The sequence below is a fragment of the Dendropsophus ebraccatus genome, chromosome 9 (assembly GCF_027789765.1).
Source record: "Dendropsophus ebraccatus isolate aDenEbr1 chromosome 9, aDenEbr1.pat, whole genome shotgun sequence".
NCBI classification, from domain to species: domain Eukaryota; kingdom Metazoa; phylum Chordata; class Amphibia; order Anura; family Hylidae; genus Dendropsophus; species Dendropsophus ebraccatus.
In genome coordinates this window covers 11,033,174-11,059,635 of record NC_091462.1, presented here as the reverse complement: position 1 = coordinate 11,059,635, position 26,462 = coordinate 11,033,174, and the positions used below count along the sequence as shown (strand labels likewise).

Sequence of the window (26,462 nt, the reverse complement as noted above, 5' to 3'; positions counted from 1 at the left end):
ATAGTTGGTCATTGTAAATGAAGGAGAAGGGGGGCACAGGAACCCCATAGTCATGATCAGTGGCTTTCCAGTATTTAGACCTGCGCTGATCAGACACTTATCAATGATATTGTGGATAGGAAATAAGTGTTCATTATGAAAAAAAATCCCCTTTTAACTGGAAAACTATACTTGAATCTTTGAAACATAGGGTTAATCCCAAAAATCAAATGTATCTGTCATCTGCAGGTTCTGCGCGATTACCGTAATGTGAAGGACGTCACTATTTGTCCACCATGGTGCATTACGCTTCGAGCGAGGGGCCACACTTTTGCACTAGGACAAGAACATTTTGTACCCCAGTGTATTCTAGATTCTCCACGGATGGTGAGAAGTGCAAAAAAAGACTTATGGGAAACATGGAAGACATGGAGCGTAACTCTCTGTCCATTTGTTGCAGATTTTTCCACCAGCTAAACAAGATGACCACACTCATCGTAGTTTACTGCTGCAGAACACAGGACCCACCATAATAACCTTTGTGATAGATGAGAACAGCTGCCCTGGTGTCCAGGTGAAACCGAGCTCTGGTCATGTGGACCCTGGATCCCATCAGGTGTTACTAGTAAGGACCAGTCCTAGTGACAGTGGGCTACTAAAACACACTGTGCCGCTGCAGCTGAACTACAGCCCTGACTATACTCAGGTGAGTCTTCCCTTCGATGTTGAAACTCTCAAGGTGCCTTCTTGTTACTTATTCTTTAAAAATTCTTTTTACCTGTTACTTAGACATCTATTACTTAAAAAACACTGACAACCGATCTGGCTGCTTCCTAGGTGTGCAGTATTAGGCTATGTTCACACTACGTAAAAGTACGGCCGTTGTTCGTACGCAAGCTCATACGTAGTGTGCATTGTGCGGCCGTATATCGTATACTTTCCAGAGTACACATCAACTTCAAAACTACATGCGTATATTCGCGGTTCGCACTACGGACGGACTCATACGCAGTGTGAACATAGCCTTAAGATGAAAAACTTGCGGAATGTTCAGGTTCCCACGTACCTGAACAATTGGCATTTGAATCCCGCTGCCTAGTTGGATGCAACCAGAGGACTGCCTGGAAAACATGGATACTGTCTATGGTCTATGGCTATATCCATGTTTTCTTTAGGCTGCATCCACCATTTCCAGACATTCAAATGCTGATAGTTCAGGTTCATGCTAACCTAAACATTCGGGAAGTTCAATATCTCTAAAGCAGTAATATGATGTTGGCTTGAGATTTTCCATGAATAGAAAGCAGGATAGAGACCCAATATACCTTTGGTTGTAGATACCATGATCTCAATATCAGAAGTCTCGACCATCTGTCAGAGATGCTTTATAATATATAGAATCTACCCATAATGGTAGTAATAGCTGCACCATTACTGCAGTGTATAGATGCAGCAGAAGGGAACCACACTCAAGGTTTACCTGCAATTGTTCCCATTGACCCCATAGGATGCTCTTTATTGTAACAGATCCTTTTAGTTTCTCTTTATTTTTACACTTCTCAGGAGATCGTCTTGTTCTGTCGAGCTGAAGCTCCACAACTCTCTCTTGAGACAGAAGGAAAACTTTACTTTATGCCGACCTGCGTGGGGAACCTTTCTGAATGCTCCTACTCCATCAAGAACGTCTCCAGGATCCCTGTGCACTTTGAGTGGAGGATTGAGCAAGAACACGAGCAATGCGTTTCAGTTCATCCAAGATCGGGAATTATCAGACCAAATGAAATCTTGGTAAGAGACCACAGGTGATAGAATGACAGACATACAACACTCTTCTAGTGTAGAGCGGACCTGTCAAACAGTTCGAGTTTGGCAATGTTCCCCGAACCTGAACATTCACTATTTCATTCCCCACGGCTGCACAAGGTGGCCTAGAGAGTCAGGGAAAAATTGGATACAGACATAGTCCACGTTTTCCAGGACTGCCTAGGGCTGCATCCAACTTCTGCAGCTGCGGTGAATCAAATGCCGAGAATTCGGATTCGGGGAACGTTGCTGAACCCAACAGTTTGACTACACTCTTCACATAATTATATACTGCTTAGGGCGGTCATACACATTAGATGAAGGGATGCTGAACCCACCAATTATGTCAGGACTGTTTCACCTTCTACTGTGTATAGGGGGGTCCTGGACAGCAGATGTCAGGGGAAAGGCGGCTCCTGTATGTCGGGACCCTGCAGTAATAGATAATTGTCTCTCTCTCTTCACCAATCTCTTCTCCTACTTGCTCGTTGCTCACATTCTGACTACTTACCAGGGAGTAGAGATTTTGGAGTGGGGAGAAGGTGTTTAGCCGGGCAAACAACATGACACAGTGGCCATAAGAATATTATTTCATCCTACAGGCACAGAAGTGGTCATTTGTGCCACAAGAGGAAAAAAAATACTTTGTTAAAGCCACCGTATTATCATGGATGGCTGATGAAAGCCCAGAACACAGCCAGAAAAAGCGCTACATCCTGCGGATCAACGGCGAGGGATGCAAAGGCTGGTTGTCGGTAAGTAAGATGGCAGCTCGAGGCAGGACTCTGCTCTTCCATATTGTGCTTCCCAGCAATACTCAGTATACATCAAACCTTTTCTCCTTCAGACAGAGCAGGAGACGGTGGACCTGGGGAATGTTTTAGTCGGGAGTTTTCAGTCCTATAATCTGCTTCTATCCAATGAGGGTGATTGCACCCTGGAGTATACACTCAGTGCCAAACAGGAGGTCTCTGGGCCATGTGACCCAGATGATGTCATCAATGACCCTGTGGGTAAGTAACTAGAGGACTTTTTTATTTAATAGACAACATTATAGGTAGAGATGAGCGCAACTGGAGCATGCTTGTGTCTGATTGTTCGGCGTTTGATTACCAGTGGTTGAAGAAGTTGGATGCAGCCCTAGGGAGCCTGAGAAACATGAATTTGGCATATGGCTGCATCCAACTTCTTTAGCCACCAGTAATGAAATACCGAACAATCGGACTCGAGCATGCTCCAGTTGTGCTCATCTCTAATAATAGGATTAGGGTCCAAATACATAGTGCCGTCAAATCACATTTTTGTTGCATTTTGCGCAACAATTGTAGCAGAAGCAATTTGTTTTCAACATATGTGTACAGCCTAAGGCTATGTTCCCACACCGTCTATTCTTGGCCATTTGATGGCCGTCTTTTAGGACGGATGTAATTATAAAATAACAGTCGTAGCTTGGCCCTAAAATGATGTCCCTCATAAAAGTCGGCCATCAAATGGCCAAGAATAGACGGTGTGGGAACATAGTCTTAATACTGCACTACTACACAAAGTTTCCTCCTTATTGAAGCATGAGAAACATTCCAACGTGTTTCTGCCCATCCTCAGTCCTTTATTTGTTGCCAGTATATACCAGTGTTGCACCATTTCCATCCAATCTACACTCTATTTCCTTCTGCATAGCCCTGGAGTTTGAACAGGAGAAGGGCCGACTGCCGGCACGTACCAAGCTGAGGATCAGAGTTACGGCTCGTCCTGCCCGCCGGGTCTCCTACACGTGGATTATCAGCTACCGCATTCTCTCACCACGAGGTAGGATTGTCTGTGTGTGACCAGGCAGCTTTTATTAACAGTCCACATTGTAGGATGTAGGCTCTCACTATCAGGAACAGTAGAGCAAAATGAGATGGGACCCTCCACCTAATACAGGAAACTAAAACAGCAGCATAGGTAGCAATAACTAACAGTATATATAATAGAGCCATATATCAGAGCACCCACATAGTAGTGTTATGGCTGTTGAGGCTATAGTCATACCAATGATAAATAATATAGAGGAAGGAATTAGTAAACCCTTTCTGACATTACATGTATGTTGGGAAGTGTGTTTAGGGCAGGCTGAGGAGATATCTCTGTTTCAAGTTTTTTCTCCCCCTGGATGCCATGGTCATCAGTAGATGTGGCATCTAGGGGGTTAGATTTATGGTAAGAGTCCGCTTTCTCTTTCAGGCTGGGTTCACACACAGTATATTTCAGTCAGTATTGTGGTCCTCATATTGCAACCAAAACCAGGAGTGGATTGAAAACACAGAAAGGATCTGTCCACACAATGTTGTAATTGAGTGGATGGCCGCCATGGCAAATATTTGCTGTTATTTTAAAACAACGGCTGTTATATTGAAATAATGGCCGTTATTTACTGTTATATGGCGGCCATCCACTCAATTTCACCATTGTGTGAACAGATCCTTTCTGTGTTTTTAATCCACTCCTGGTTTTGGTTGCAATATGAGGAACACAATACTGACTGAAATATACGTAGTGTGAACCCAGCCTCAGGGTGTACTAATAGAGTGGGTCACAGTACACTCCAATACATTAGCATCACATTGTATGGTATAAGTGGTTGTTAAAAGTATAGTGAGAGAAAGTTTTTTAACCACTTAATGACTGCTGATGACTGCCCTTTTTTACAGTTTTTTCTGCCTTTGTGTTGTGGGGTTAGAATTAGCCAGCATAGGCATGCTGTCGTGACATCACAGGAGCTCGGCTGTCAGCCTAAAGGCCCCCAGTCTTACCATAGCTGTCTACCTACCCAGTTGTGTCTGCAGATTTTCTCTTTGACTTCAATTCTTGTGGATTACATTGCAGAAACATTGTGAATCTACATCAGAATCCACAAATGTGTATTATTAAACCCAGTGGAATTTTACTTTAAACGTAATTTACATATTCCACACCCAAATCCACACTTTATTTGCTGTAGATTTAAAGGGCAACTCCTGCAAAAAAAATATTTTAAATCAACTGGTGTTAGAAAGCACCTGCGATTTGTAATTTACTTTTATTAAAATCTCAAGTCTTTCAGTACTTATCAGCTTCTGTATGCCTTTCTTATCTATGTCTATATCTATGACATACAGCAGCTGATAAGTACCGAAAGACTAGAGATTTTTTAATAGAAGTAAATTACAAATTTCTGGCACTTGATTTGAAAGAAAAAAAATTTTCACTGGAGTTGTCCTTTAAGTTACATGCTTTTTACCACCCACTCCATCTTTCTAGCTATTGAGCTGAGTCTTCTCTCCCTGCAGCCCTGAATCCAGCAGATGGCGTCAGTGAGGAGCGGTTTCTGAGCACTGTGATGGCACAGGGTGTATACCCCACCTTCTCCGTTGTGGATGCCTGTGCGGTGGGCAGTGCTGGTGCCTTCAGCAAGATTCAGATCTGGAAGCTTTTTTCTCTGGAAAGACTTAACTCCTGCCTGCAAAGTGACCCCACACCGGGGGAGCTGATATACAGGGTCCCTACGCGGCACAGGTACCACCACGTGGCTGAATGACACCTAACCTGTATCTATGATTTTATTTCATACCCCACAATGACTAAGAATGTGATATAATGCATTTTTATACATTTCTTGCCCAGTATCCGCAGATGTCCCTCAGTAAACACTCCCGTCCTCCTGGATTTCAACTTTGGAGCTGCGCCTGTCGGGACGGAGCCATTTACTACTCTGCTCCTGCTGGAGAATAAGGGGGTATTGCCTGTCAGCTGGTGAGTGTGTAAGGCCTTGTGTGCCTCACTGTCCTGGGGTTAGGACACAATGGCAGCATACTGTATAAACCCTGTGGATTTAACTGCTTCCCAACATTCATTTTTAACCACTGCAGTACCTTTTTTTTATCCTCACATTGAGGCTATGTTCACACTACATAAAATAACGGCCATTGTTTTCACCGGCCGGACTTTTGCGACTGAAACTACAGCCGTGGAATTACAAGCGTACGGGCTAGTCGTAAAACTACGGCCGTTGTTTAATTTTGCTTCCTAGCATGTTTTTAAGCGGGCTGAAACGGGTCATTTACTCTAAATACTGCGCCCAGCCCGAGAAACCACTCAGAAAGTTTTTTACATTAAAATCAAGTTTAATTCAGCAGATATAAGTTTTACATTCGCGGCCGCATTGAAATCCACGACCGTTGTTGCAGTATTACCGGCCGGAAATAATTGACATGTTCATTTTTCACGGGGACCTATATACAACGGCCGGTATCTGATACGTAGTGTGCATTCAACGTCCGTAGTTACATTGCATTGCATTCATAATAGGGAACCTCAAAACATCGGCCGTAGTTTTGTGTCGAGGACTACGGCCGTTGTTTTACGTAGTGTGAACATAGCCTGAGTGTTAAAGAAGGATACAGAAAAGTTTTTAAGTCAGATAGAATGGGGATAAAACATTTCACCCTTGTTTTTTTGGGTTTCATTTTTACGGAGAGCACTACATAATATAAAAGACACGTTACTGTTTCACTACTTTGATCAAATAAAAACTTTTTTTTAATAAAAAAATTGCTTTACATGACAATAGACTCATAATTATCCCCTTTCTAATCATCTAGGTGCAGTTGTCACTATTGATCCTGGCATTTAGGTGGTTAAACTGCTGGGATCTGAGTTATCTGTTTTGTTTGGCTGGGTTCACACAGTGCATTATCCAGGTTTTTATTGTGTTTTGAAGGTCAGGGAAATACATGAAACACAAAAATGAAAGATCATACTATGTGAATACAGCACCAGCCAGACAGCCAGCAGCCACTGTGCATGATGACGTGCTCCTAAACCTACTCCATTCTATCCTCCCTGACATCTCAAAATGCATTGGCAGATTGACAGGTCAAAATCTGCATCCGATAAAAGATTTACCTGCCGAAATGCGTCTTCTGCTGCAGAAATTCTGCCTGTCTGTCCTAGGTATCCGTTGCATTAAAATGTCTCCATATGTGTTTCGTATTTAAAGACGCACTCTGGGATTTTTTCGGTCGTATAATGCACATTACCTCCACTTTCCCTGCAGTCTCATCATCTCTATCATCCCTGCTCAGCTGTATCCACGCATTTCATTACTGTATCGAGGTCATGTGACCTCTGATCAGTCAGCTTTACTAGCTTGACTTTCAGATTTCAAACTGCATTTGCTTTCTGTAAAAATCTGCTCTCAGTTCCATGACGCGACAGCACAGAATCACTGGGTAGCTGGAGCCAGTGCCGTCTCTGCCTGCTGGGGAGATAGTGTATTAATCCACATCTCTATATATGTTTCTTTATAAGTATGCAGGCAGGAGGGCTGAACTGTTATCAAATCCATAGTTGTATGATCATCATCAATAACTAGGAGTTCCTGTCTCCCCCCGCTGTGGAGAGCTTATGTGGAATAGTCCATGCAGCTTCATCATACAGGGGGCTCTGCTGGCTTAGATGGTGACCCTGTTTAGAGCACAGAAACACATGTAATTTCCAAGGGGTTGTCATGATATTACATGACACAACTAAAGGGATTGATTCTAGGAATCATCAGATAAAAAGGAACAAATAAATGAGGTAACACTAGTGGATATATATGTATATATATAAATATATATATATATATATATATATATATATATATATATATATATATATATATAGTATATATTGGCTTAATGGCATAATGAATAATAAAATTTAACCCCGGAGTGCTTCTGTGATATGATAGGCAGCTGGGATTGCTTTTCCTGCCTTTTCCCTTATGCATATAAGATTGTATAGGATCCCTATTTCTCTGTCTTCTGTAGGGATTTTTTGTTCCCAGCGGATCAGCAGATAGAACTGGAGTTCTGGGCAGAGACCTGGGAGTTTGACCCAAGCGAGATTCACCAGATGAGAATCCAGGACAATAAGCTGTTCACCATCAGCCCCAAATCTGGGAATTTAAAACCAGGCGGGCAGCAAACCATACAGCTAACCTACAGGTGAGCATCCTGAAACACACACATATATGTATATACTGTATATATAGACTCCACAGCCAGAAATCAGATATAGAGTCATGTTGTAAATCCCGCAATTTCATCATTTTCATTTTAAGTTACTTTATGTTTCCTTCTCCAATAATGGATGAAGTTAAAGCCTTACAAAAACATGGCCGCTTTCTTCCAGAAACAGAACCACTTTTGTTCTTAGTTTGGATATAGTTTTGCAACTAAGTTCCATTTAAGTGAATTGAGCAGAATTGTAATACCACACACAACTTGAGGACACAGATGGCGCTGTTTTGCAAAAAAACAAAAGTAGGCATGTTTTTTCTTAGCCTGGATAACCCTGTTACATCCTGCTACCAGAGAGCATTGTGGGAGCATAGATCTTTGGTCACACGGCTGCAACCAATAGAATATTGAAGGCAGCGTTAGATAAGAAATAATAGATAATGGCAGGACGTTGTCCATGTTGTTGTCTGACATAGACCCTGAATGGGATTTCTGACTCTTCCGTTCTCTTCTGTGCACAGACATGACTTTGTGGGAACTGACCGCCTGCCTGTCCTGCTCAAAGTATCACACGGCCGGGAGATATTGGTATGTTGTGTGACCAGAATATACATACAAAAAGGCTTTTCTTGACACCTTGTCCCCCAGGCTCTGCCCCCTGGCTCATTGAAGATCGCCAGAAATAAGAGAATATTGATGTGAGACATAAAATGACTGCAGCCGTCTAGTCCGAATAACCAGAGCCGGACTCATCCTAGACGCCTGCTAGATAGCTAGTGATGTCTATGAAAGTAGTTATAATTTTAACCTGTCTATAATCTTCATTGCCTTCTTGGGAAGTTACCAGCCCTGATCCAATGTGCTGTGTTAAACAGCATTTATCTTCTTCATACCCATAAGACATACACATGTATGCCCATGTATGCCCAGCCTAGCTGAGTGTTCTCAACAAGAGGGGGGTAAACTGATGCCAGATGCCACTGGTGCTGTTATGTTATCTCCCCAAGACCTAAATGATTGGGCACTTATAACATGCCTGATCCTTCCTTCCCTAAACATGAACTATCAGGGGAGGGTCACAGAGCCCCCAAACACATAAGATGGTTGGCCAAGTTCAAGGGCTTATCCAGGAATAAAACATATATAAAAGTAGTCATACCTCCCCCAATCCCCCTGTGATTCCTTTGATTGCCCTGCTGAGCTAGTCACTGGCCAAGATGGGACAAGGAAGTGGTGAAAAGTGGGGCCCGGAAGCCATATGGATGCCGGCTGTGGGGATCAGGGGAGGTTTCACTTCTTTTTTTACATATAGTTTTGCATTTAGCCTTACAGGGACCTCAGTGACAAAACTGTATGCAGTAAGCTCATGAGCTCCCCCTTGTGGTGTAAAGGTTGGACATTCAGTTTATCAGCCACACAGAGTGGTCGGATGCATCTGGCAGATTCCTCACCGGGTGCAGTTTATATTCCGTAACCTTTAATGTTTCATTGACAACAGGAAGTCCTCATGGCATTGTCTTCCATTCCAGCTAAACTTCATTGGGGTCACAGTAGAGAGGGATCAGCGCTATGTACATTTCACATCCACCAAACATTGCTTCACCCCGGTGGCCATTGGTAGCTCCAGTCCTTCAAAACAGGTAAGAACTATGAGAAGGATGTGACTATACAGGATAATAACCCTACTTGTGTGTTGTCTCACAGAGACACAAGCTGTACGCACCCTATAGAGATAGCTGTGCTCTGCTGATCTGTATGTGATCATGCTGGTTGTCACTAATAAAGTATATCTATCATATTTCTCTAGATCTATGAGCTGTTCAATGGCGGCTCTGTAGCGGTAATCTATGAGATCCAGCTGGAACCATTGCGGGAGGTTCAGGAACAGAACTACCACCACCCAGTATTCCAGTGTCTGAACCCCAGGGGGGAAATACTACCGGGGGCTACTGCATTTGTGGAATGGATCTTCTCACCACTGGAGGCGAAAACCTATTCGGTAACTAATCCTATTGTTTATTCTGCATTGCCCTCACTTCTGGGTGTTAGGCTCAGTGCACACTGTGTGTCAGGAATATAAACTATATCCATAGGGCTCCATTCACCCAACCAAAGTCAAAGCAAAGTGTGTCCTTTTTGGCCTCTATGGATCAGTATTTTTTAAACTGTATAGGAAAGCTCAACAGCCTGTGATTTCCTGTACAGCGGCGACCCAAACTATAGAGCATATATATAGTTGTGGGCAGTGTGAGCCCATACAGTGGCACACATCAGATGTACACAGAGTGTATACCTCAATGCTGTTCACCCATAGCCTTATACTGTCTGTCAGAGCTGCTTATGTCCAGGTAATGGCTTCTATAATCCTTACAGGTGACTGTTCCCATTCACATCCTTGGAGGAGACTCTGCCCTGATCACCTTTGAAGGGATCGGTTATGATCGTAGTGTTCTCGGGGGGACAGCGTTGTTTGAGGCGTTTTCGCCATTATCGGCGGTGCCGCGGCTGACCCTCCCTGGACAGGTGAGGACACTCCTGACATGTATCTCCCGCCGGGGCATTATATCCTGCTCTGTAATATAGTGGTGCATTGTCCATCTTGTCTTGTCAGATTCCTCACTTGACTCACCAGAAATTGGCATTTGGAGATATTCCTGTTTTTAGCAAGTCCAGTCAGATACTATTCTTGAACAACACTTCCGAGTCTGAGGCCATCTTCTTCACTTGGTTTGCAGCTTCACCCAATGCCAGCGAGGTGGGTACAGTCTCCTCTATAGTGGTAATCTATAGTCTAAATGATAATCTAGACACTCAACAGAGCTGAAGGATTTTCCCCAGTGATGGACAGAATGGATCTTATATGTCTCCCTACTGGTGGCTGCGATATGATGGGCCTGCTCCATACAAGTCTATGGGGATTCAGTGACAGGCTGCTGTGTGTTAATATCCAATGTAGCTTCAGATAGGAGTCACATTGTGTATTTAGCAGTATAGTGATATTATACATGAAGTGGACGGCATCTTGTGGTTTGGTTTTCCAGGCTCTTCAGGTGTCCCCTCTGTCTGGTACGGTCAGACCTGGTGAGAGTCTCTGCATTGTGGTCACCCTTCAGTCTGGGGAGCAGGCCTCCTTCTACACCCTGGAGCTGGTGTGTGAGGTGCGTACTGAAGCTTTGTATGGCTGTAACTGTCTATTAGGATGGGCCATTACTGTAATGTGTCCTCTCCATGCAGATATTAATGGAGAAAGCTGTGGCTCAGTACGAGCAAGAGCTCCAAGAATGGGAAGTAGAAAGGGAACGGCAGTCGCTAGAGTTCACAATCACCGAACCTGAGAAGAGAATCCAGACAGCCGAGGTAAGTCTACATATACGCGGGTATGACAAAGGGGACTAACAGCAGGTTAGAAGAATCCAAACTGCTGCTACGTTCTCATAAAGCACAGCATGCTGAAGAAGAAGGTTGTTCTATTAGGTAGGTAGATATTAGGTGGGTTACCTACAGTCCCAGGTGCACCAATCTGCCAGAGGATATTGGGAGAGGCTGCGGTCTGTTACATGCCATCATGAGAGTTGTGCCTCATTGGTCTGCACCACTCTACCAGGTGATAGTTCGGCTGGGTTCACACTATGTTTTTGCAATCATTTTTTTCATCCGTTTTTTGCAAAAAAAATGATGAAAAATGGATATAAAAAACATATACATTTGTGTGCATCCATTTTGATTAGTTTTTCCATTGACTTCCATTATAAAAAGAATGGTTCAAAACGGATCAGTTTTTTTAACGGACACAAAAATTAGGTCGACTACGTTTTTGTGTACGTTAAAAAAATTGGATCCGTTTTGATCCATTTTTTTTTATCATGCAAGTCAATGGAAAAAACTAATCAAAACGGATGCACACAAATTTATCCATTTTTTTTGCATCCGTTTTTATTTTTACAAAAACATAGTGTGAACCCAGTGTTACCTGCATTAGTTCTCTGACCCATTATCCGCTGATCCACGCTCTGCAACGCTGTCTGTCCTCTTTTATCAGGTTCACCTTATGATCAGGCGGGGGAAGCGGGGAGGCAGGGAGCAGGCATAACCCCCTCCTGCCTCTGGTTTATTATGATGTACACCTGCTAGCAACCTACTTCAGCCCCAGAACTGGCGCGCTACATTCAGTGCGGCAGCCTTAGAGGCGCACACCTCTCTGTAAATCCGGCATAGGGCTTTATGTAAGATAAATTCTGAGCCTGCGCTTCTGTGGTGCATTGTGGAGATGTAAGGGTGGGGTCCCACATTGTAGAAATGCTGCAGAGAATGGAACATTTGCAGCATTTACAGTAGCACCAAAAGGGATAAGATTTTTTTTTTAAAACTGAGACACAGCAAAAATTCAGAGATTGATCTGCAGTGTGCATTGCAAATATATAAAGGTCGGTATCTGTGTTGGAAACGCTGTGGATATATTGTGGATTTTTCTCACTGACTTCAATGGGGACGTAAATACTGTGTATTTGGCTGTGGAAACTCTGCATGGATCTGTGTAGATTATTAAACACAGTGGCCCAGATTTACTGTCTGGTTATCCCCACAGCAACAGTAACCAATCCCTGGTCATATATATATTTATTTATTTATTTATTTATTTATTTATTTTTTTCTCTAAGGGGTACTTTGGTGGAAACCTTTTTCTTTCAAATCAACAGGTTTCAGAAAGGTATATGGATTTGAAATTTACTTCTATTTAATAATCTCCAGTCTTCCAGTACTTATCAGCTCCTGTATGTCCTGCAGGAAGTGGTGTATTCTTTCAAGTCTGACACAGTGCTCTCTGCTGCCACCTCTATTTAACCCTGAAACCAGTTGATTTGAATCAAATCAAACACATGATCAGTGCATAAAAATCACAGCTGTCCAATGAAATATAAAAGTGTATGGGATTGTATTGGGAAATGGCATGACTGACGCATTCTTATGAGCCGTTTATGTTGCAGCGCGCACCAGAGGCCAATGACGCCCGGATTGTTCATGCTAAGCAACAACTGACAGAAATAAGGAGATACAAGGTATAGGATTCATGTCTTGTTGCATGCTTTAGGGGACTGTGCAGAATGGTAGATTGAAGTTATATAATCCCTGACCCCTTTAGGCACCATGATCTGCCGTGGATCGCTTTACATGAAGCCAAAGGCACGACCTAGTACATCAAAAGTATTAAAACATAAAAACCCATCCCCATGTGGTATTTTAGTAATCATACAGACACATAGGATCAGGGTTATGTGCTATTTACATCACACTGTGAGCAGAATAGACTTTATAATGCAAGAAACAAAACGAATTATTGTGTTTGTTTTTTACAATAATTTTCACAAGAAAAGAACTAATAGTAGTTTAAAAAAAATACAACCCACAAAAGACAAAAGGCATCATACAAAAGGGAAAAAATGCAATGCCACAATAAATAAACAGACATGTTTGGTCCCTAAATTAAAGGGGTAGTACAGCAAAAAAAATCTAATCAACTGGTGCCAGAAAGGAGATTTGTCATTTACTTCCATTAACAAATCTCCAGTCTTCCAGTACTTATCAGCTGCTGTGTGTCCTGTGATATTATTTCTCATCTGGAGAGCAGAAGAGGTTTTCTATTTGGATTTGCTGCTGCTCTGGACAGTTCCTGACATGGACAGAGGTGGCAGCAGAGAGCACTGTGTCAGACTGGGAAGACTACACCAGTTTCTGCAGGACTTACAGCAGCTGATAAGTAGTGGAAGACTGGAGATTTTTAAATAGAAATAAATTACGAATCTCTGGCACTTTCTGGCATGATTTGTTTCGAAAGAATATTTTTTTTTTCTGTGAACTTGCCCTTTAAGTATTTCTGCTTTGTACCTTTTATAGCAGGGATGGGGAATCTTTGGCCCTCCAGCTAAAGCTTTGGCTGTCCAGGCATGATGGGAATTGTAGTTTTGCAACAGCTGGAGGGCCAAAGGTTCCCCATCCCTGGGATATAGAGTCATAGAGGATATAGAGGATATAGAAGTCATCTGTACGTGCACAAAATAACCACTAGGGGGCAGCAGTACCTTTACAATCTGAAGCATTTTGAAGGAATTTTGCAGTTACTATATTGATATTGCATTGATTTAAAAACATGACCTATAATTCGATGCCACTCCTGATTCTGAGCATTGATCACAGCTTAGCCTTATACAATACCCATAATGCATTGTGACTGAACTCTGGGTCAGATTTGGCACTAATGGGGGAAGAAGGAGAAAGAAGTAATGCACTTTCCTGAGCCACGGTTCTCTTGTTTAGTCATTGATGTGAGTCATTTAGACTGATTATTGTATATTGATTATTTATCATTTATATTCTCTCATGGTTATGGTGTAGTGACACATTTATCTAACAAGACACTAGCAGACTAGACCTGTATCTTATTCACAGACGCTACCTCCTATCAAGAATGCAGATTACCCCCGACCACCGGTCAGCCGCGACAGAGAAACCCGCAGGGCAATGAAAGAGACTCATCGGGTCTGGGCGAGACCCCAGCCACCTGTTCCTCTACAGCTGCACCTGTCAGTGACTGGGAGATCCCATCACACTCCAGATTTTCTCAGCCAATTCCAGAATGATTTTCCGCGTCACTTCCAGCAGCGGTGAGTGTTCAGTCATCATTCCTGCAAGACCAGATGGATGATGAGAGTATTATCCGGGAGAGTCCTAGCCATGGGATCATCACCTCTCAATATCTTATGTTAGTGAGAATCTGCTTGTATTCCACACCAAAACCCATGTGAAATCCACTTCTAGGCTATGTTCACACTACGTAGAAGTACGGCCGTTCTTGCCATCAGCAACAACGGCCATACTTTGTACGGTGTGGAGCGCTGCCTTTTCTGCTATGGGATCCCGGCCGGAGTGCATACACATAGTATACGCTCCGTTCGGGATCCCATACGGCGCCGCAAAGAACTGACATGTCAGTTTTCTGCGGCCGCAATTCAGTGAATTGCGGACGCAGAAAGACTTGTCAGTTCACACTATGAAGCGAGCTGATCTGACCACTTGCTTCATTGTGTGATGTGTGAAGTTCTGATGCAGGTGCGCGCTGATGTGCACGCATCAGAACACTGCAGCCGGAAACTCTTTGCAGAGACCGGCCGGGTCATGCAACGGCCGGTCTCTCACGTAGTTTGAACATAGCCCAAAACCTGAAGATGTAAACCTTTCCCCTAAAGAGGCCGTTTCATCTGGCATCTCCATCTACAAAGAATAGGGACCCTCGCAATCTTCAGAATGGAGATCCCACTTTCCTGTTAAAGGGGTTCTCCAACGTAATTTTTTTTTTTGTTTCAAATCAACTGGTGTCAGAAAGTTCAATAGATTTGTAATTCACTTCTGTTTAAAAATCTCCAGTCCTCCAGTACTTATCAGCTGCTGTATGTCCTGCAAGAAGTGGTGTATTCTCTCCAGTGTGACACAGCTCTCTCTGCTGCCACCCCTGTCCATGTCAGGAACTGTCCAGAACAGGAGAGGTTTTCTATAGGGATTTGCTAACCGCAAACAGCACATCTCCTGTCCTCAGTTTGGATGTGGGTTTTGCAGCTCGGTTCCATTGAAGTGAATGGAGCTGAATTGTAATACCACACACAACCTGAGGAGGCGCTGTTTGTGAAAGAAAAAGAAAGTAGCTGTGCTTTTTCTAATCCTGGATAACCCCTTTAAGGCGTTGCTTTATCATCCTCTGTAACTACTCTGCTCACGAATGAATGGAGTCTTCTACAGGAACTGGAAATTCCACAAGTTCAGGCCCCGGATTGTCTGACACTCTACATAATCCACGAAATCTCCCCACGTATTATGTTATACGGGAACTGACTTCCTGATGTACCCGGCAATAGTAGAAATTACCGGCTCCATTATCAGCAGGTTGGAAGAATTTAACCTGCTGATATCCCCCCCCATAGGGCACAGGGTCTTTATGCTAATTAGGTGTTTTGGTGCATTGGGAGGTGGTAGTCCCTCCCCCAGTACACTGATCTGGGGGCAGTAGTCCTGCCCCCTGTGCACCAAACTGCCTAATTAGTATAAACATTAACTTCTTAGGGTATGTTCACACTGTGTAAATTAGGCGAGATTCCGCGGCGGAATCCTGGCTGTCTGAGTATGCCATAGCTCATCTATGGGAGAGCTCGCTCCTCCGCTGCCGCTGCTCTCTGCTCAAGGGAGTGACTTGTCACCTCTGTGAGCGGAGAGCACCGGCTCTCTCACATAAAGATGCTATGGCACACTGAGAAAGTTCCGCCGCAGAATTTTGCCTAATTTATTCAGTGTGCACGTACCCTTACTGCAGGGGAACAGCTCTGAGGATGACGAAACTTACCTTCGTCCTCAACGCCCCAGGGTCCTTTGAGGGGATATCAGCATTAGATTCCAGTTCTTCTAGTTTCCCTTTAAAGGGAATTCAACATTGGCCTCTGTAGAGGGACGGACCATTGAGTCCATACAAAGCCTATAGACTGTCAGCGCATGCCTCACACTCAGCACAATTCTCCTTCCCTATAGGATCCGGTGTCCTCTGACCTCCCTTATATCCTGGAACAATCACCTAAAAATATTTTCTATTAGCTCTCAGGGCTGTCACATTTTTCATGATTTACCATGACTTTACTTTATCTGCCAACATCTTATTTACAGTCTGAACATAGCACACTTACTACAGAGTGACCTGATAGTGAAAGCCACCTCAGGATCAGTGCAGGATCAGTAATGTAATGTGTGTACACAGTGACCCCCATCAGCAGAATAGTGAGTGCAGCTCTGGGGTATAATACAGGATGTAACTCTGGATCAGTACAGGATAAGTAATGTAAGTACAAAGTGACCCCACCAGCAGAATAGTGAGTGCAGCTCTGGAGTATAACACTGGATGTAACTCAGGATCAGTAGTGTAATGTATGTACACAGTGACCTCACCAGCAGAATAGTGAGTTCAGCTCTGGAGTATAATACTGGATGTAACTCAGGATCAGTACAGGATCAGTAATGTAATATATGTACACAGTGACCCCACCAGCAGAATGTGTGCTGCTCTGGAGTATAATACAGGGTCAGCAATGTAATGTGTGTACATAGTGTATCATTCATTTATCCATGTAATGTGAAATTTATTTTCATTGCGTTCTGTACAGTCCATACAAAAAAAAAATTGAAAAACCCGCTCCAGTGAAGCTTCAGCCTGAGACAGGAGAGCCGGACAGATACAGAGAGAAACCGAGCGCAGCACAACAAGAAATGGCTCGGGACGTCATGACTTCAATCATCAGGTGACGCACCACAGCTCTTCTCGTGATGTTCGCTATAAGCGATCATCTAAATACTCGTGATCCAGCAGTGACACCAATAATCCAGCACTTGTTTCCACAAAACCCTTTAAAAGGGGTTGCTCACCAAAAATTTTCTTTCAGATCAACTGGTGCCAGAAAGTGAGATTTGTAATTTACTTCTATGAAAAATCTCCAGTCTTCCAGTACTTATCAGCTACTTCCTGTCCTGCAGGAAGTGGTGTATTTTTTACAGTCTGACACAGTGCTCTCTGCTGCCACCTCTGTCCATGTCAGGAACTGTCCAGAGCAGCAGCAAATCCCCATAGAAAACCTCTCCTGCTCTGGACTGTTTCTGACATGGACAGAGGTGGCAGCAGAGAGCACTGTGTCAGCTGATGTGAAACTACAAGTCCCAGCATGCCATCACAGTCTATTGCTTTTATGGAATTTTGGGAGCTGCAGTTTCACAAGAGTAATGATCTCTATAACTTCATCATCTCCCATATCAGATAATTATATCCTATAGACTAATTACAATAATTACATCATCCGAATATTAAAAGGGACAAGTGCAATAAGGAAGAGAGTGCTGCCCCGGCACAATAGGAGGAGGTTTCTGGGGATTAGCTTGTAAGGTTTTCCGCTCTGCTGGGTTATACCCATCCGGCATTGTGAAATAAAGCTCTGCGCGTCTCATGGGTTCATGATCAATGTCGTGATCTGACATATAACAGAAAGGATTTATACGGCTCATATTCCCAGTACAGAATCTCCCGGACCCGTGTGACATGTCCATGGACTTTATTTTTAGTGACGCTCCCGGGGTAACCTATACCTTGTTTATCTTACAGAAATCTCTTGGACGATAAGCAGTTCCATGAGACGCTGAATCAGATACAGAATGAGCCTCTGCCCTACTTCATCCAGCTACGCAGCTCCGAGCCCGGGCCGTGGAACACATCAGATGCCTCAGTGACCGCAGAACAGGGGGAGACCCCACCGGAGTCAGGTACCCCAACAGAAGCGGAAGAGGTGTCATTAGACTCTCAGGTGGTACCAGAAGACATGGTGCATGAGGAGGAAAAGATCAAATGTTTGCCCGGGCCACAAGATGAAGAAAAGGAGATGATTAAAAGGTAAAAATTACTGCACGAATAACACAGTGACCATTCAGTGATCTGGAGCAGCAAGACTATCGGGTATTCCTAACCATCAGACACGGACACATTTATGCCCTAATACACATCCCCTAATACATTGGGGGGGGGGGGGGGCATGAGCGGCCAATGACTGATAATTTTTTGAATGGTTAAAGGGAATTTGTCACTAGGTGTATGATGCCTTAAATAGGGGTAGTATAAACTAGTGACAGAATGCTGAACAGATCGGTGTATTACTTACATCAATTTGTTTAGCCTTTCTCCTAATATGCAGGAGAATAGGATTCTTGCCACACCCATCCCCCCCGCCCTCCAGCTACTAATTGACAGCTGATACACAGCATGGATAGATAAGGCCCCGTTCCCACTGAGGAAAGGTAGTGGAATTCCACGACGGAATTGTCCGCCGCGGAATGCCGTTAGCCTCCCGCTTATAATGGGAGTCTATGGGAGGCGCGCACTCCTGCCCTGTCTGCGCTGAAGAATGAACATGTTCAATCTTCAGCGCGTACAGAGCAGGAGCGCGCGCCTCCCATAGACTCCCATTATGAGCGGGAGGCTAACGGCATTCCGCGGCGGACAATTCCGTTGCGGAATTCCGCTACCTTTCCTCAGTGGGAACGGGGCCTAACTGCCAACTCAGCTGGTGGGCTGAGTTTTCTGCTTCTCATGAATATCCAGGACTACTGAGCTCATGCACATAATGGAGAGGACTACTTATTGTCCATGTTATTCAGGAGGAGATCTCTGGATCAGCTGCACAGAACAGTGTAAGTGATACATCATTCTGCTCAGCTTCTCTGTCACTAGTTTATGTTACCCTGAGATAGGACACCATAAACCTACTGACAGAGTCTCTTTAAAACTACCTAATCAGAAGACGGCTGAGCTGATTGCTGGCCATGAGACACAGGCTGATATCGGTCTGATATCGGTCTGTTTGGCCACATTCTCGCCACAGTAAGCCCATGTTCCCACTAAGTATTTTGGGCCATTTTAAATTGTAAATCAAACATTTTACTATTCAAAAATGTTTAGTATTACTATTTTTTTATTTTAGTATTGAGTTCTTTTGAACGTCTGTTTGTTCAATTCTTACAGACATAAATTAGGCGCACAGTCTTTTTTTTCCCCCTTTTATAGCCGCATTTCCAGTATACAGTCCAAAATACGTCCCTACTGAAAATAGTTCATGGCTCTGCTATAGTCCCAAAAAATGGCTACAAAATATCAGCAAAAATAGAAGAAAAAATGGCCCAAAAAACAGCACAAAACAAATAATAAAAAAAATCTAAACTTTTACTGTGAAAAAGTAGTAAAACAAAAACTAAAAGTGTAAATCAGCATCACTGTAATTGTATGGAGCAGATCTAGTTATCACATAACACCACCATGAAAGCCGCACCCCATACATTGCTGCACCCAGAAGGCTGACATAGGCCATGTCAGAGGTTAAAATTCAGCATTCATGGCTCACCACCAGGGGGCGCTTTAACATCATATCACACATCCCTGTGCAGCTATTCCGGACTCCGCTCAGCTGTGGGCAGGTGCTGTGTATCCCATCACACGTCCCATACAATGAAGAACACTATATACATTGTCCTCTCATTCTGCTCATTTATAACTGATGACAAACACACACACATACATATATGTATATCATCCATGACAGCACCCCCGGAGGTATGGACACGGCCTTATTAATAGAGGGGACTCTGGAAGAACTGCAGCAGCATTGAGGGCACAAGCCTGGACATTGCTGCACGGAGGCCCCATAACTGGGGGGGGGGGGAGCAGATTATTGGGGGACCCTTTAAGCAGATAGTTGTCCAGATGCCGCCTTTTATAACAGGTGGGCGGATGGTGATCCATTTCCAGGAGATGAGCTAACATCATGTTCTGTTACGAGTACAGCGAGCCCTTGACTTATGCCTCCTCCTTATATCACTGATCCTCAGTGTTACCTGTATGTGGAATAAGTCACCTGGGAGACGGCACAACACCGCATGGTATCAGGTCCTGATATATAACAGACAGGATATAGATATATATTACAGAAGGCAGGAGGTCACTACTAGCACCGATCACAGTGATTGAGAGTATCGGGCTCTAGTCTGCACTGCCCCCCAATTGTTTACTGTGGAAAAATCTATGAGGTCAGAAGCAGCTCAATGACATCACAGCATTTCTCAGTTATTTTATGTATGGTTTTCCATGGGATTTCAGCTTAAAGGGGTTGTTTATAAAGCATGTGTTCATATAGCCTATTGAGGGATTCTGAGATATTAGAGTGGGCCTCTGTTCAGGATCCACTCTTTTTGGATCCTGAGAAGCTTATAATAAGTAATTTTACCGTTTTTGTTTTTTTTTTCTCAATTATTTGTTTTAATTTTATTGCACCACAAGGGCCCTGTGGCTTATGTATTTTATATGTTTATGAGAGAGTCTCCTGCTCTGGATGACCCATCCTGTCCTGTAATAAACATACGACCCATTGATGTGAATGGGCACTGTGTAATACATCATCTCCCCTGTGGTGGCGCTGCTGATTACTGAGTGTCCTGGAAGAGAGAGAGAGACTACAACCCCCATCATGCCTGGACATGTGAGATAAGCTTTAGCTTTGGCTGCCCAGGCATGATGGGAGTTGTAGTTTTGCAACCACTGGAGGGCCTGAGTTTGACACCTGTGGTTTTAGACAGTCCTGCACCTATTGACCAAAATGGTCCAACAATGAAAAAAACAATCCATGTTTAACCCTTTGTACCATGGTTTCTATCAATGATCTCTCTCTCTTCCAGGACTCCATTGTTCAGCCAGCTCGTAGAGGCCATATTGGAAAACACATTACAGAACATTGTGACAGAAGCCAACCGCGGAGAAGTTGTTCTCACAACCCGCCCTCGTGTCATCGCTCTGCCGCCTGCAACTCCCAGGTACGTCCACAGGATATAGCAGGGGGGTCACTGACATGTAAAGCTGATCAGGGGGGGAGCTGGAGAACATGGGGGCTGGGGCATACATCAGACATACACAGTCACCATTAAAGGGGGTTTCCTATTTATAGTTACTTTTCCCCTATTCACTGCATAGGGGACAAGTATGAGATTGTAGGGGGTCCGACCTCCGATCTCTAGAGAATAGGATGGGGCCACGGATTGGTGTGTGACCCTCTCCATTTATTCTCTATGGAGCCACCAGGTCGCTCACCAACCCATGGCTCCTTTTAAAGCTGGGATGCCACTGTAGAAATTCCTGGGGGACATGGAGGTCCGACCCCCCCCCCCCCACCCACAATATCATACTTTCCCCCAACTTATGGATAGGGGACATGTAATGATAAATCAGAACCCCCCTTTAACATCAGTGCAGTCTTCTATAACATGTAGGTTCTAGTCTATAGTAGGATTCCCAGTGTCTGTATAGATCTGGTTTATTATAACATTATATATCACCTGTGGGTCCGCCATGTTGTTGTGTTGTATATGTACACGGCAGGCGCTCTTCTTGTCCAGGTGTCGGAGGCTTAGCACAGGTTACAGCTGTGTCAACACAACAGCTCTGCGGTTTCATGATGACTATTACATCCCAGGTCTCTCTTTGACAGGGGGATGACACCGAGCTCCTCAGCCCGCACCGTCTCCAGGTCACACAATGTACCAGCAGCCGAAGCTCCGGGACCTCATCTCCCTGCGGAAATCCTGGAGCACACAGGACAATAACATCTCTCCAGAATGCATTGTCCTCTAACATCAGTTTACTTATTGCAGGAAAATTTAAAGGGGTTCTCCTCTCCTGAAGTAAAGCGTCTCCCTAGGATATGTCCCATGCCTTTATGTACGCCTATGGGGTCCCATATAGTGGCACTAGTACGCCTATGGGGACCGATATAGAGGCACTGACACACCTATGGGGACCCATACAGAGTCACTGGTACACCTATGGGGACCCATACAGAGTCACTGGTAAGCCTATGGGTACCCATATAGAGTCACTGGTATGCCTATGGGCACCCATAGTCACTGGTACGCTTATGGGGACCCATACAGAGTCACTGGTACACCTATGGGTACCCATACAGAGTCACTGGTATGCCTATGGGCACCTATATAGAGGCACTGGTATGCCTATGGGCACCCATAGCACAACTATGGGGACCGATATAGCTGACCAGAGCCTGTCCCTAGGAAAGGAGATTTTATGAATGCATTAGGTATTTTAGTGGTGTAACTGAGGAGCAAGGAACCTCATACCTCACTGATGGCAGCAGGATATATATATATATATATATATATACACACACACAAGTGATTTATATATTAATTCATGGATTTCACATTTTACAAAGTAAAGACTGATTGACCGGGACCTGCTCCGCGCCGGCTGAGTGATTTCGTGTCATACCGCCATTGTGTGCCAGTTACTTAAAACACCATAAATCACTTTGTGACCCAGCTGCCTGGATGCAGGCCGTGACCTCCGCAACTCCCGGAACCGGCGCTCATCTAAAAGACAGCGTTCATTCTTATACATCGGCATTGTATAAGGAAACAACCTGCAACTTTGTGTTTGTTACTATCCAGAGGCTAGCGTACATGTGTTTTCAGTTGAGAGAAGCGGCTAAGCTGCTGCCATACATCTCTGGAGGTGACTTATCAACCCAAGAACAAAAGGATTTTGTAGTTAAACTCTAACATGGCCGACCCCATATCTGTTTTTGGGGGATTTGTGGGTTCGGTTAGTACTTTGGCCAGCTGAATAAGGTTTTTATTCTCTGGTTGTAAACAAGATCTTGTGTATATAGGTATATACTCACATAGTGCACTGTCACATAGACTGCGATCATGGTAATTCACTTGACATCACCCCTCCCACCCCATTGCCGTGGAGCCACCCTGTGAACCCTACGCCACTTCTCCATCCAACCGGATCTAGATCTGGCCGTGTGCCCAACCATTATTATCCTGACAATTTATCCAGAAACAGGTTAACACTGTGCAGACGTGTACAGCATCGGGTATACAGCCTGCTACACTGCACACCCCCTGCCACTACAAACGGATGCGTTTTGATTCATTTTTTTGCTCTTTTTTTTATAATGGAAAAACGGATGCATACAAATACATCCGATTTTTCATCAGTTTTTTTTTTTTTTTTGCATAAAACGGATAAAAAAAAAACAGCAGTGTGAACGCAGCCTTAACAAAAACAGCCCCGCACATCCATGTGTTATTACAGACCACCAGCATCAGGACCCTTCGTGACCCCCACATGGTCAGGTGACCTATATCATAAGAAAAAGAACAATTGGAGTTTTGACCAACTTTAAAAAAATTTTTTGGAACGTTCCATAATAAGAAATGTAATAGAGAGGGAAGGCAGAATACAAGCCGCACTGTACTGAAGCAGGGGTCTCCACCCTTTTGCTCTCTGGACATGCTGGGAGTTGTAGTTTGGCAACAGTCGGAGAGTCACAGGTTGGAAATGAATGCAACTCTGTTATAATATAATCTTATAACCTTATATTAAAGGGGTACTCAACAGATGTCAGAAAGATTCTAGTTAAAAATCTCCAGTCTTCCAGTACTTATCAGCTGCTGTATGTCCTGCAGGAAGTGGTGTATGCTCTCTAGTCTGACACAGTGCTCTCTGCTGCCACCTCTGTCCATGTTAGTAACTGTCCAGAGCAGTAACAAATCTCCATAGAAAACCTCTCCTGCTCTGGACAGTTCCTGACATGGACAGAGGTGGTAGCAGAGAGCACTGTGTCACACTGGAGAATATACACCACTACAGGACATACATCAGCTGATAAGTACTGGAAAGCTGAAGATTTTTAACTAGAACTAAATTACAAATCTACATAACTTTCTGACACCTGTTGATTTAAAAGAAAAAAAAAATAGCTGGAGTTCCCTTTTAAGCACTTTCTGTACAGATGTAGCAGAGCTGAGTTTGATAACCTGTAGGGAAAATTCCCATATTGTACCAAGTGACAAACTCAGCACTGCTGTATCTGTATATGGGGTTGTCTTCTCTATATGTGTGGTTAAATCTTCCTTATCTAATCAATGTGAGGACAGACACGTCCACAGAAAAATCTCCACACGTGCAGCTGTGCTAAATCTGTAATGGACGGTACAGTGACACACCTTGGCTTAACCTAAACTGCAAGAGAGACACCACAGATGGGAAAACCTAGAGGGGTTAGCCAGGATTAAAGCAACATGGCCGCTTTCTTCCAAAAACAGCCCCACACCTGTTCTCAGTTTTTGTGCGCGGTTTTGCAGCTCAGTCACATTTAAGTGAATGGAGCCAGGTTGTAATACCACACACAACCTAAGGACAGGGGGTGGCGCTGTTTTGGAAGAAAGTTATGTTTTTCTACTGCTGGATATCCCCCGAAGTGATTTATATATATGTAAAATATAGGATGTAACTCAGGATCAGTAATGTATGTACACAGTGACCCCACCAGCAGAATAGTGAGTGCAGCTCTGGGGTATAATACAGGATGTAACTCAGGATCAGTAATGTAATGTAATGTGTGTACACAGTGACCCCACCAGCAGAATAGTGAGTGCAGCTCTGCAGTATAATACAGGATGTAACTTAGGATCAGTAATGTAATGTATGTACACAGTGACTAATACTACATGCAGACTGTAAGATGATTAAACATTAAATAGACGACATCCTGGAGTAAAGTGTTCAGTGAAATCAGCAAATCCGTACTCCTGCTGCAGTCTGTGAGATGAAGGGTTAATGTTCTGGTCCCGGCTGTTATCGGCTGTTGTGCCCTGAGGCTTTCCTCTCACCCCACACACAGCTCTGTTGTATCAGGCGGGTGTCACTTGTAAGCAGATTATCTTTGACATTTTCTGTAGATCCTGATAAAACAGAAGAGTCTCTTGAGTCCCCATAACTATAACCTGGGAGCGGAGAAAGGGGGAGTCCCCATAACTATAACCTGGGAGCGGAGAAAGGGGGAGTCCCCATAACTATAACCTGGGAGCAGAGGAGGGGGGAGTCCCCATAACTATAACCTGGGAGCGGAGAAAGGGGGAGTCCCCATAACTATAACCTGGGAGCGGAGAAAGGGGGAGTCCCCATAACTATAACCTGGGAGCGGAGAAAGGGGGAGTCCCCATAACTATAACCTGGGAGCAGAGGAGGGGGGAGTCCCCATAACTATAACCTGGGAGCGGAGGAGGGGGGAGTCCCCATAACTATAACCTGGGAGCGGAGAAAGGGGGAGTCCCCATAACTGTAACCTGGGAGCAGAGGAGGGGGGAGTCCCCATAACTATAACCTGGGAGCGGAGGAGGGAATCCCCATAACTATAACCTGGGAGCGGAGGAGGGGGGAGTCCCCATAACTATAACCTGGGAGCGGAGAAAGGGGGAGTCCCCATAACTGTAACCTGGGAGCAGAGGAGGGGGGAGTCCCCATAACTATAACCTGGGAGCGGAGGAGGGGGGAGTCCCCATAACTATAACCTGGGAGCGGAGGAGGGATTCCCCATAACTATAACCTGGGAGCGGAGGAGGGAGTCCCCATAACTATAACCTGGGAGCGGAGGAGGGAGTCCCCCACCCTGCAGATCCAATACAGGATGGCGGCTGAAGCCATAAGGACAAAGATCCCAAAACGCGCTGTCTGTATCTGCTCTAATGTACTGCAGGGTCTAGGTCATCCAATGTAGTCTACAATGTCACTGTGCAGGGTGTCCCAGGGCTATCAGGACATTGGGACTGAAAATGGCGCCAGTGGTTTAGACCTGTATGTAAGAGAAGGGAATCCAATCTCTTTAGCTTAGCGAGGCTCCCTGACTATGAAGGTGGCATACCCTTTAGACATGTCAGACACCATAAGGGTAGGTGCACACTGAGGAATGGCGACGGATAAACCCCCGGCGGACTGATGCAGGCGCATGTCTCCGCCCGTGTCATAGACTCTATTGTATGCACCGGCGAATTCCGCCCTCCGTCCAAAGAATAAACGTGTTCATTCTTAGGACGGACGACGGAATCCACCAGTGCATAGAATGGAGTCCATGACACGGGTGGAGCACGCACGCCTGCATCAGTCCACCAGCGGGTGCGAGTATTCGGCAGTGTGAACGTACCCTAAAGGGGGGGAAGGTTCCTGTGATAGCAGGTGGG

At 44.4% G+C, this 26,462-nt stretch overlaps 1 protein-coding gene across 5 annotated transcripts in view; it reads left to right on the top strand.

The window, feature by feature from the left end:
* Positions 1-22,309, top strand: part of CFAP65 (cilia and flagella associated protein 65) — a 31,681-nt gene extending 9,372 nt beyond the window's left edge. For 4 of the 5 annotated variants that reach the window (XM_069982537.1, XM_069982533.1, XM_069982534.1 and 1 more), the window contains 22 exons: positions 229-366; positions 440-685; positions 1,543-1,767; positions 2,385-2,537; positions 2,630-2,795; positions 3,460-3,588; positions 5,091-5,316; positions 5,425-5,553; positions 7,614-7,790; positions 8,327-8,393; positions 9,335-9,445; positions 9,613-9,804; positions 10,179-10,328; positions 10,417-10,560; positions 10,847-10,963; positions 11,040-11,162; positions 12,791-12,862; positions 14,250-14,464; positions 17,000-17,134; positions 17,986-18,270; positions 21,099-21,233; positions 21,905-22,309. In XM_069982537.1, the coding sequence (XP_069838638.1) occupies positions 229-366; positions 440-685; positions 1,543-1,767; positions 2,385-2,537; positions 2,630-2,795; positions 3,460-3,588; positions 5,091-5,316; positions 5,425-5,553; positions 7,614-7,790; positions 8,327-8,393; positions 9,335-9,445; positions 9,613-9,804; positions 10,179-10,328; positions 10,417-10,560; positions 10,847-10,963; positions 11,040-11,162; positions 12,791-12,862; positions 14,250-14,464; positions 17,000-17,134; positions 17,986-18,270; positions 21,099-21,233; positions 21,905-22,019 (3,450 nt within the window). In that variant the 3' untranslated portion in view covers positions 22,020-22,309. The remainder of the gene's footprint in view (positions 1-228; positions 367-439; positions 686-1,542; positions 1,768-2,384; positions 2,538-2,629; positions 2,796-3,459; positions 3,589-5,090; positions 5,317-5,424; positions 5,554-7,613; positions 7,791-8,326; positions 8,394-9,334; positions 9,446-9,612; positions 9,805-10,178; positions 10,329-10,416; positions 10,561-10,846; positions 10,964-11,039; positions 11,163-12,790; positions 12,863-14,249; positions 14,465-16,999; positions 17,135-17,985; positions 18,271-21,098; positions 21,234-21,904) is intronic. The other variant, XM_069982536.1, reaches the window with a different exon arrangement.
* Positions 22,310-26,462: the final 4,153 nt, after the last annotated feature.